Source organism: Mustela lutreola, chromosome 9 (assembly GCF_030435805.1).
Source record: "Mustela lutreola isolate mMusLut2 chromosome 9, mMusLut2.pri, whole genome shotgun sequence".
NCBI lineage: Eukaryota > Metazoa > Chordata > Mammalia > Carnivora > Mustelidae > Mustela > Mustela lutreola.
The window spans coordinates 144,482,252-144,492,920 of NC_081298.1; the positions used below are offsets into that span (position 1 = coordinate 144,482,252).

Consider the following 10,669-nt stretch of genomic DNA (forward strand, 5'->3'; position numbering starts at 1 on the left):
CTGCCTCCGCCTGTCTCGGCCTGCATCGCCTCGCCGTCCTGTTGGTCTGACACCCAGCACCACCCCTAGCCCAGCGGGGTTGTTTTCCGGCTCTGCTTTGTTCAGGCAAGAATCCCTCCATGCTGTCTTCTGCTGATTCAAGTTCTCTGCAGCCCCAGAGGCTGTCCTGGGTCCCGAAACTTCATGATCCCTTTGTCTGGCTGCTCCAGCCCACCTGGTCTGTTTTCTCTGGAGTGTCTGGACCCCCTTATAACTCACACCATGGCCCGCTGTGAGTTGGCTGTTGTTGATGTGCAGTTATGAAATCTCTGTGCCTTGCCGCTCTCCTCTGTGAAATGGGTGTGTTAGGGTGTATGTCCTGTGCCCGCAGTGATTCCGCCGGGACGGGACAGCAGTAGCTGATGACCCACTGGCGTCACCAGTGGAGTTGAATGCTGCCCCTTGCGCTGGGTGAGATGTGGGCCAGGCCACCAATCACCCCCCCAAATCCGTCCCTCTGCTATGCTCAGTGTGGTGGGGCCCCTCGATGCACTTGCTGACGGGTGCACGGCTGCTTGCTGGTTGGTCATTGGGTTCATTCGTCCCTAACTCGCTTCCGCCAGCCGGCGTCTGGGGGACTGTTCTTGTGGCGTGGGCTCTGGAGACACCTTGTCTTCGGGGAGTCCCGGTGGGTCAGCAGTGATGCGAGTGCTGACAGCCGGGGGACGAGGCTCACGGGTCTTCCCTGTTGGGGGCCACGCCATGACCCTTCTCCATGGTGGCCTCACAGAAAAGTCGCTCCAACGAAGGTACGTGACGTGTCTTCTGAAGGTGCAGCCTCATGTTTTTACGTTTCTGAAGAGTTTGATGATGAATCAGTATGTTTAATAGAAGATTAATTAGAGCACTGAGTGCTGATTAGTTAGAAAATATACTCAGCCCTTTCACAGTCTGTGAAAGGATCTTACTCAATTCCATCTTCAGAAAACTGAAATCGCACCTGTAGGAATTTTGACTTAATTTTTTTTCCATAATGGGAAACTATGAAACGATTTCTTAGCTGTTACCGTGCACGTGGAGGTTAAACGAGCGAGAATAGCCAAGCCAAGCATGAGCTCACTGTGTGTCTCTAACATACATTTTGGAGCCATTTTTAGCATCCGAGGTCATGTTGCTTCTCTGGAAAGCATGCCCGTCGCTCCTCCGGGACAGTTTCTCTCCGCCTCCTGCCGGATCGTTCCTGCTCATCTTCCTCACGTGGCCCAGGGGCTGGGTCCCTGTCATGAGTTTCCTGTCGGCAGTTGTCTTTCTTCTGTGGCTTGGCGGTGGCGGCTCTGGTGTGGTGGGTCCCCTGCGGGCCCTGTGTGAGACTGCCCGCCACGGACCCTCATGCCTCGCGCTCCCCAGGGGCCCCGGTGCCAGGTCATTGGGAGAGTTGGAGGGGAAGAGCGGGTCGAGCTGCGTCCTTCGTCTGTTGCTCCGGGCGTGGTTACTGGGCAGTTTGTCCCTTCGCGTCACCCCCTGCCGCTGGCTGCTGTTGACTGGCCCTCGTGGCACCTGACAGGCTGAGCCAGGCCAGCCCTCCCTGGGAGTTTTGTGATGAGTCTTGGGGTTTGCTTGGGGTGTCCATGTGGGGTGTCATGGCCTGGTGCCGTGAGGACGCTGGTCTGGGGGGCGCCAGAGAAGCCCCGAGTGGGTGTGGCAGGTACAGGAGGGAGATGTGGGGGGCCTGGTGGTTCCTGACATCGCCCTGAGAGCCTGTGGGGTCCTGGCTCCCCGGCGGCCCCCTTTCCTCTTCCCCCAGACATTGCCCCATGACCGCTCCCCGTCCTCAGCTCTTACCACCACCACAGGACTGGCCTCAGGCCCTGTGCTCCAGGTCTACCCCATGCTGCCGCCCTTGGTGGCTCTCTGTGGTCTCCAGGACCTCCGGGCGCCCATGTCGGCCTGGTACTCATGGGCACCAGTGGCTCTGGCGCTTGATGCAGCTGTCCCCGGCCTGGCCAGGCTCTGTGTTCTCTGCTTGGGTTGTGTGTCTGACCTCTGCCTCTGACCCCAGCTGCTGTCCCTTCATTTCTGACTTGATGCACGCTCAGCACAGCCCCGGCCTCCTCAGGGACGGCTGCTCCCTGCATGATACACCACGTCAGGAAGGCAGGAAAAAGGTGTGTTTTTGGAGAAGGGTTTTCTGGGACAAGATGAGCCAGGAAAGCTTGCCGAAGAGGGGGTGGGGCAGGGGAGTGTGTCCTGGGTGGGCGGCCATTGCTGCAGGGCTTGCTGGAATGAGGGGTCCCTTGGAGAAGTCCATCTCGACAGATGTGTCCTCCATCACATTTCTTACATGGGCCAGTCTCCCCAGAGAGGAGGCGGCGCGCTCCCCTACAGCTCTAATTGAATCCCCTCGCACTGCCCGCAGACTCTGTGGGGCTGCCCCAGGCCTGTCCACGTCGAGTCTGGGGGCTCGCCCTGACCCTGTGTTGCAGGGGCCCTGATGAGCACTGAGATGGGCTGCAGGGCCAGGACAGTCACAGGGACGCTCCCTGTCCCCCGTGACTCGGTCAAACCTCCCTCAGTTCCCGCCCAGGGCTCCTCCAAAGAATGAGGCTGGTGTTCAAGGTAATGGGAATGGGGTGCTGCGCCCAGGGGACGGGTGTCTGAGAGCTCCGGGGACGCCTCTCCCTGCCGAAGTCACTGTGTGGGCAGAGGGTCAACCCCCAGATTGGAAGAATGGTGTGGCCAGTGGAAAACCTCTTCCATCAAGGGCCATGTGGGCCTGTGGGCAGGGACACGCGTGGTGGGAAGCTCTTATTCCCGCTCATGACCAGGAGCCCCTTGTCTCTCAGGACACGGTGGTGCTGGCCCAGAGACAGCCCCAGCGGGTCTCACAAGGCCTTGGTCAAACCTTTGGAGAAAGAGCCTGGAGGCCTGCGTATGGAAGACGCGTGTCCTGAGACCGGCGTCCATCTGGGCACCACGGGTGGGAGGCGTGTGCCCTGAGACTGGCGTCTGACCGGCACGCGTGTCTGGGACAGCCGCACCACCCGGTCTGAGTGCGGCTTTGGTGAGGCTGGGTGTGCGAGGTGCCCGGTGGTGCCGCCTTCTGGTTGGAGCCCATGATCCGGGCACAGCCTAGCAAGTCCTAGTCCATCCAGGGCCTATTCATACGTTTTCTGTTTTTTGCTGTGCTCAGTTTGATGGTTTTTTTTCCCCAATAAGGTGCAAATAAAGGCAAAGAAACAAAGACAGAGCTTCTTAATTATTTTCAGTAATTATTTCCAAAAATTATTTTCAATAATAGCCTGTGAATATAGGATGTCCTCTTAAATTCTCAGAAAAAAAGTTTACATTCCTGTATTTTCTCCTTCCCTTTTCTGAAACACTGCCCACTCCCAGCTGGCCAGCTCGGCGTCCCTGGAAGGGAAGGGACAGCTGAAGTTCACCTCCGGACGGTGGAGCCCTCACCACACCGGCACCCAGGTGGCCACCGCCAACGACACGACCATCCGAGGGTGGGACACGCGGAGCATGAGGTCAGTGATGGCGTGACCCCGCCGACGCCCCCTCTCTGTCCGCGAGGGGAGGTTCCAGGTCACACGTGCCTGGGGACACCCGGCTTGTCAGTCTTCGTCTGGTTTTGTGCAGGAAGGCGCACATCTTGTTTGGTGTCTCTGCCCCAGCTTGAGCTTGAGCCAGCAGCCCCGTGGGGCCCAGTGTTCCTCCCCTGACCATTTACTGTCTCGTGTGGCTGTCCCTGGAGTGAATGGTGGCTGTTGTAGTGAGAATCAGGATTGGGATTTGAAACATCACATCTCAGCAAGGAGAGGGGGACCGCCGGCTTGTCAGTCCCTGTGATTGGCGAGCACAGGTGGGCAGGCGCGGCCCCAGGTGAGGCCTGTGACTGTCGCTGTGCCTTTAAGGGCGGCACCTCTCGGGGAAGCACGGTTTGTCATGTAAAGTCATTATGCGCTGCAGCCAGCGGTTCTAATGGAACAAATAAGAGCGATTTTTCTGTTCCAGGTGTGGTTTGATAGGCAAAGGAGTGATGGTGTGCACATCTGTTGCCGTGGCAACGGGAGCCGAGCAGCCGCTGTTAAGATACAGTTTACCCCTGAGCACGTAGTAATTTATCACCAGGCTGCGGAGACGCCTGTCTCCGAGTCACGGGTGCTGCCCTCGGGGGGGGTGGGCACAGCTTTAAATTTAGGTCCATGGCCTCTCCGAAAACTCAGAGGCCAATAAATAATCAGTTGCCACTTCCTCAGGGTGCGTGGATCTGCTCGAGGGGGTTCACTGCGGAAGCGGAGAGCCAAGGGCGTCGGCCCAAGGAACGTGCTGCGGGAGAGCCGTTTCTGCGGGTCCCCGGGCCATCAGTCCCTGTGCACACCTTGTTCTTTAAAGGACACGAGGAGGTTCTATACCCAATGCAGGACGTTACACGCCCCCCACAACGAGAGCAGACATGCTCTGGGCCGCGGAGCTCTGTCCCCTTGGCCCTGCCCCCAGGCAGGGTTCTCACTGATTATTGCTTCTCCTTTTGTGAGTGGCTTTGGTTTTATTTAGCCAAGATGCTTTGGATGTTTCTTCTGGAACACATTGTGCTTTGGTGTTGACATCACTGACCCCCAGGCCACGCAAAGACCCTGGGCCGGTGCTCTGTGTGTGGGGGACTGTCCGCCTAGCACCCACCAACCTGCCAGGATTTTGTGTTGTACAGTTGCCAGTTTCCCTTGGAAGGTCTTCTGGGTTTTGGGTATCTTCTTTTAGGAAAAGATCTGAGGATATTGGAAAAGTGCAGGATGTAAAAATCATTTCAAGATAAAAAAGTGATTTAGGGTCAGGAATTGTGGCGTGGGAGAAGATGGAAGGGAGTGAGTTTACCCGCCTCGAGGGTGGAGGGGTGCGCACTTGGCATGGCTGTGGGATGTGCAAGGTGATCACAGGAAGCCAGGCTGCCTGCTGGAGGCCTGGGAAGTGGGAGGGTTTGCTGGGGAAACTAAGTCACACCTGGGGGAGAAAATGCACAGAGCAACATGGTCAGCAGTGCCTCCCCCCCTCGCAACCGGGTACGGGACTTTGGTTCCAACCCTCGTCCAGCCTCTCTGATGACCTGCGTGTCCCCCCCACTCCCCGACCCCGTTTGGGTTTCTGACATCAGAAGGGTGTCAGACTGATGGAATGTTCTCATTCCACACCCGTGGAGGAGCGGCTTGGAGCGTGGAGGTCAGGTGTGTACAGGACTGGACACATACATGCCTGTGCATATGCCTCATGTGCATGTGTCTGTGCCATGTGCATATGGGCGTGCATACACTGTAAACAGCCATGTGACCGTCGTACCTGGGTCTCCTGGGGCACGGGCCATGGTGGAGGTGCTCCGTGACGTGCTGAGTGGACAGACGGCCCAGCCCTGACCCACACCTTCCCTTCATTGCTTTTTATTGCTTTTCCAGTGTTTTCGTCCTTCTGTCCGTCTGTGTCTCCCAACACACCCGCACTGTCCCGCCAGCCTGCTGCCGGCCGTTTGCTTTCCTTGTCCATGTCCTCCTGGGACCTGGTCAGCACTCCTGCGGCTGTCACCGTCCTGCTAACTTGATGTCTTCTCCAGGGGCCAGGTCACACTGGGACAGCCAGGAGCCGGCATCACCCCACAGCTTCTGGGAGTCACAGATGTGCTCTCGGAGAGGCCTCGGCTGGGTACCCCTGGAAGAGGCACTGAGGGGGAGGTCACCAGGCCTCCTGGAACCCAAACCGGCCCCGTCGCTTGGGGGAACCCCAGCCTGCTTGGCCATGGTGGGCCGAGCGGTCCCCCGAGGCTGGCAGTCGATGGGGAGCCGGAGGCTGGGCCATTCTGCACCATGAGGTCCCCATGACGCACTTCCTATCCCGTGTGCCTCCCTTGCTGTCTCACAGCCAGATATACTGCATTGAGAACGCCCACGGGCAGCTGGTGCGCGACCTGGACTTCAACCCCAACAAGCAGTACTACCTCGCCAGCTGCGGGGACGACTGCAAGGTGAAGTTCTGGGACACCCGGAACGTCGCTGAGCCCGTGAAGACCCTGGAGCAGCACTCCCACTGGTAGGGCCCCTGGAGCAGCACTCCCACTGGTAGGGCCTCCTGCACACTGCGGGCGTGGGGTGGCTTGCAGCCTATTTTGCGAACACCTGTCCTGTTTGGAAAGGCACAGACCGGCTTAGTTTGTGCTGCTGTGAATCATTCAGCGCACCCGGTTTGATTTTTCCTAAAGAAATACCGATTCCAGACCCGAATGTTTGTGATTTATAAACATAGGAAAGAAGAAAAACATCGCCCCTATGTTCTCCTGCAGTTGTGCCAGTACGTGTGTGCAAACAGTGAGCACAGAGGTTCGTGCAGCATCGTTGGCCACGCTGCGGAGTGGGAAACCGCTCTCATGCCCATCGGCAGGGCGCGGGCTCGCTCGGTCTGTGGGGATGGTGCTGTGGGTGGGGAGGACACGAGCTCAGTGTGGGGGGCAGACGCTGCCCAAGAGCAGTTGTCACTCCTGACACGTCACGTGCTGTTTACCGCATGCTGGGTACTTGCGCTAACGCAGGTGAGAGTCCAGTCCGGGCCGGTGTGCCTGGTGTAAGCTAGCTTTCATCCCAGTGAGGCACGCGTGTGTTTGTGTAAGTGCATGCTTCTGTGTGTGATTGTCTGTGTGTAAGTGAGCTCATGAGGGTGTGTGCGGTCTTGTGTGCGTGTTATTTGTGTAAGTGTGCGCTTGTGTGTGTGATTGCCCATGTGCACGTGAGCTCGTGAGGGTGTGTGGGGCTTGTGTGTGTGTATATGGAAGAAACATCTAGAAGAGTAAGAACAAAACTGCTGTCAGGAGATTTTGCTCAGGCCAGGGTGGGCACATCCCAGGAAAGTTGACTTTTTCTGGTCTGTGTCCCTAAATTCTTTGAATTACTTACCAGAATCCATGTTTCTGCACTCAGGACATTAATTTTTTTTTTCCTTTTTTGAGAAATTTAAGTTCAGTGAATTAACATATGACATATTATTGGTTTCAGAGGTAGAGGTTGTGGTCAGGACATTCAGAAACCTGGCATGCTGCATAGAGTACAGTTTTGCCAGGTTCTGTAAGTTGCTGTGGTGGGCACAGTCCGAGGAGAGACGCCATCCTCCGCGACCCCGCGCGCTGGCTGCCGGCACTCTGCTCGGCTCACTGAGCTCGCTGCGGGGCTGTGCCCCCGGGCCCCATGGCTGCCGCTCGTGGGTGTTGCCCTGGGGTTTGGCCCCGTTGCCAGGTCATCTGTACTCTGTCCTTTGCTCCTGGGGCAGTTGTGGCCGTTAGGATTTGGGAAGGCGGGCGGCAGAGGAGGGTGGCCGCGAGCCCTCCTCTCGCTCTGAGGTTCGCGCTTCCATCTGGTCTCATCTCTCTTTGCCGGGACCGAAGAGAAGGTTGTAGACAAACATGCAGGAAGTCCGGCCCTCTGCTGGGAGCTTCCCGCGTCCGCCCGTGCGGTCTGGGGTCCACTGCCCGCGGTCCCGGCGCTGCCCCGTCCAGGAGGGGCCGAGTGGAGCCGAACTGCCTGCTTGCCTCCAGGGTGTGGAACGTCCGCTACAACCACTCACACGACCAGCTTGTCCTCACGGGCAGCAGCGACAGCAGGGTCATCCTGTCCAACATGGTGTCCATCTCATCTGAGCCCTTCGGCCACCTGGTGGATGACGACGACCTGAGTGACCAGGAGGAGCGCCGCCCAGAGGGGAAGTAAGGGCGCTTGCTCTCCGTGCTGCGCGGCTCGCTTCTCCCAGGCCCCTCGCGGCGGAGGCGGCTCCCGTCGGGCCGTCTGTGCGTGTGGTCAGGGCGGCCTCCTCCACTGCCGGCTTGGGACTCCCAGTTCTGGAGGATGTTGGTCCCGGCCACAGGGGCGTGGGGGTCGGGGTGGGTTAGCTCATGCCATCTTGTGTGGGTTCTGAAACACAAACCTGGTCAATGTCTGTCCATTTCCTTCTCGAGCGCTGTCCAGGGGATCTTAAAGACCATCACTTGTCTTCCAGCGCGGGCTCAGGCAGCAATGAGAGCCTGTGAGCCCCTGTGAGCCACAGGCAGTCCCCAGTGTCCTCGTCTCCGGCTGGGATGGGAGCTGTGTGTCCGGTCGGCGGCCCTCACTGTGGCGGGGTGCGGACTCCAGGCCAGCGCCCTCAGCCCCAAATGCGGGGGTTCCCCGGCACTCCTCACCCTGAGGCTCCGGAGGGAACGTGGGAAGCCTGTCAGCTGTCGTGCCTCTTGGTGGCGAGCTCTCCATCCCTAATTGCATCTGTTTAGGGGCTAACTCTGCAAACCAGGGCTCACACCCCCGGGAAGAGTGGGGCTCCTGGGGACCCGAGACTCCTGTGGGTCCCACTTCTGTTGGCGCAGAGCAGGGGCACCCCGGTCCAGGGCTCGTATCAGAGCCTCGGGCTATGAGCAGAGTGCGACTGCGGCTTCTGTGCGTGGAGGAAGAAGCCGAGAGCCCGTGTCTTTGGTCGGTGGTGTGGACTCTAAATCAGGACAGCCCTTGTATTTCGAGTAGATCCTTTCTTGTGAGGGGAGCTGCACGCAGAGGCTCACGGCTCCTGCATCCAGGGCAGGAAGGTCTGGGATAAGCCCCAGTTGCGTTTATCAGCCGAGCTCGACCATGCCACAGGGCTTGTCCTTCTGCTCGAGGTTCTTTACTGTCCTGTGGTCCAAATTCTCCCTTCATCTACCAGAGCTTGGCCCAGCTTCGTGTCTGAGAAGAGATCTTGGTATTGGGGCCTTTTCACAGCTGTTTTCTGTCCAAGCACGCAGACACATAGTTAGAAACACGGTCGCCATGGTGTTGGGGCCATGATTTCCTGACCTTCACCAGCTTCTCTGTGCGCAGCCTTGCGGGGGAACAGCAGGCACCTGTGTGGCTCCCAGGGGGGGAAGGCTGGTGGAGGCAGCGACATCAGTGTGGGTGTCCCCACAGTCCTGCTCCTTTGGTCCGTCCACGTGACTTACTAAACTCAGGAGAATAGAGTCCCCAAGAGAACTCAGGCGGCGTTTGTAACCAAGCCCCGGTGGGCACGGCAGGCCCGTCTGTGGGACGGGATAGAGGACACAGCACTAGAGGCCGGGGAGAGACCCAGAGGGCGGCTGCGTCGCTGGGGAAAGGCCAGGAGCGCCGAGTAGAAACGGGAAGAAGAGGACAGGGGAGCCGTGGCCTTGGGGCGTGTTCTGGGTGTGGCCACTTAGAATGGACGACGTGACGTCCTGTCTGAGTCGGCAGGGACGTGTGCGTGCTCCAGGCTCACGCGGTGTCACTCGGCACCGTCGGGTCAGGGTCCCTGCAGAAGGAGAGCAGTCGCCCTGATTTACAGGGAGGTGTTGTGGGAGCCCTGGCGGATCGCGCCCCGAAGCTGAGACCAGGACCAGGGACCCCTTCCTGCCCAGCCGGGGGGGACTGCGTGCCCTGGGTCAGCTCCGTATCCCTGAGCAGGGCGGGGCTGCGCTGGCTGTCCCCAGGGTCCTTTCGGCTTCTCTTCACCCTTTACTCAGCCCTCGTGGGTGTTTGCGGTCACCGTCCCCCGGAACTGCGGGGCCCCGGCAGACTCGCAGGCCCCTGCTCTTCTGCAGCCGGAGAGAACACAGTGTCAGCAGGTGGCTTCCCGGTTCCTCACGGCCGTGTGAGGGTGTCTGTGGCCCAGCGCCAGCTGCCATCCGTCTTCCTGTCCCACGGATGAGGGGAGCCAGGCCCCGGGCCTGGGCAGGACGCCCTGCCGCCTGGCTCACACGTGTCTCTGGTGCCTTGTAGGAGCCAGGAGCCTCCACAGGACAGCGTCATCGCGACCTACGAGGAGCACGAGGACAGTGTGTACGCCGTGGACTGGTCCTCTGCTGACCCCTGGCTCTTTGCCTCCCTGAGTTACGACGGGAGGCTCGTCATCAACAGGGTGCCCCGGGCGCTGAAGTATCATATACTGCTCTAGCGCTGCCCCGACCCTCCGTCGGCAGTCCGCGAGGGCGCAGTGGTCCTTGGGGACAATTTCCCAGGTCGCTCTGCGTCTGGGAGAACCAGCGTTGCTGGTCTCTTCCCGCGAGCTTTTATAAGGAACGAGGGAGCTTCTGCCGACAGCGGCCGATCCCACCCGACGTCTCCCCTCGCTGATGGGACCCGTCCTCACTGGGCGAGAGCCGTCCTGCCACAGTCACTGTTTCCTCTCTCCAGGCTCTTTCAGGATGTTGGGAGTTTCACTAAAAAAAAAAAAAAATCTGTTTCCATAGTTTTAATTCCTCTTTCTCTTGAGATTAAGAATAAAATAAAATAAACAAGGCCATGCTACACGGGCTCCTGACTCATTCTTTCAAGAACTCTGCCCCATACCACCTTGTCTCTGTTCCTGCTCAGAAAGGAGGCCCATGCATAGAGGGGCTGCTGCACTCCTGCCTCCTGGGCCTGACCTGTCTGTCTGTGGACCATGGCGTCTGGGCCACTGGCCTGGGGGGCTCTGACCGTGACCATGAACAGGTGTCATGTCAGCCTCGGGCACGTGGTCCTGCCTGCTGGTCCATACTGGGTCCTGCTCGCATCATGCCTGTGGTACTGGAGGTGCGACTCCTCGTCCCCGAAGTGGCACACCTGCCCTTGGTCCACAAGATCACTCTTCCTTGTGAGATCCTGTCGTGGCGCTGACACCGGCTCCTTGGTAGTCCCAA

General features: G+C 59.0%; 1 protein-coding gene across 7 annotated transcripts in view; it reads left to right on the forward strand.

Annotated features, from left to right (window-relative positions):
* EIPR1 (EARP complex and GARP complex interacting protein 1) overlaps positions 1–10,295 on the forward strand; it is a 123,540-nt gene extending 113,245 nt beyond the window's left edge. For 5 of the 7 annotated variants that reach the window (XM_059132771.1, XM_059132773.1, XM_059132776.1 and 2 more), the window contains 4 exons: positions 3,373–3,509; positions 5,890–6,057; positions 7,550–7,717; positions 9,768–10,295. In XM_059132771.1, coding sequence (XP_058988754.1) covers positions 3,373–3,509; positions 5,890–6,057; positions 7,550–7,717; positions 9,768–9,942 — 648 coding nt within the window. In that variant the 3' untranslated portion in view covers positions 9,943–10,295. Of the gene's footprint in view, positions 1–3,372; positions 3,510–5,889; positions 6,058–6,270; positions 7,526–7,549; positions 7,718–9,767 lie in introns of those variants that run through there. The other 2 variants (XM_059132772.1, XM_059132775.1) reach the window with 2 other exon arrangements.
* The last annotated feature ends 374 nt before the right edge of the window (positions 10,296–10,669 follow it).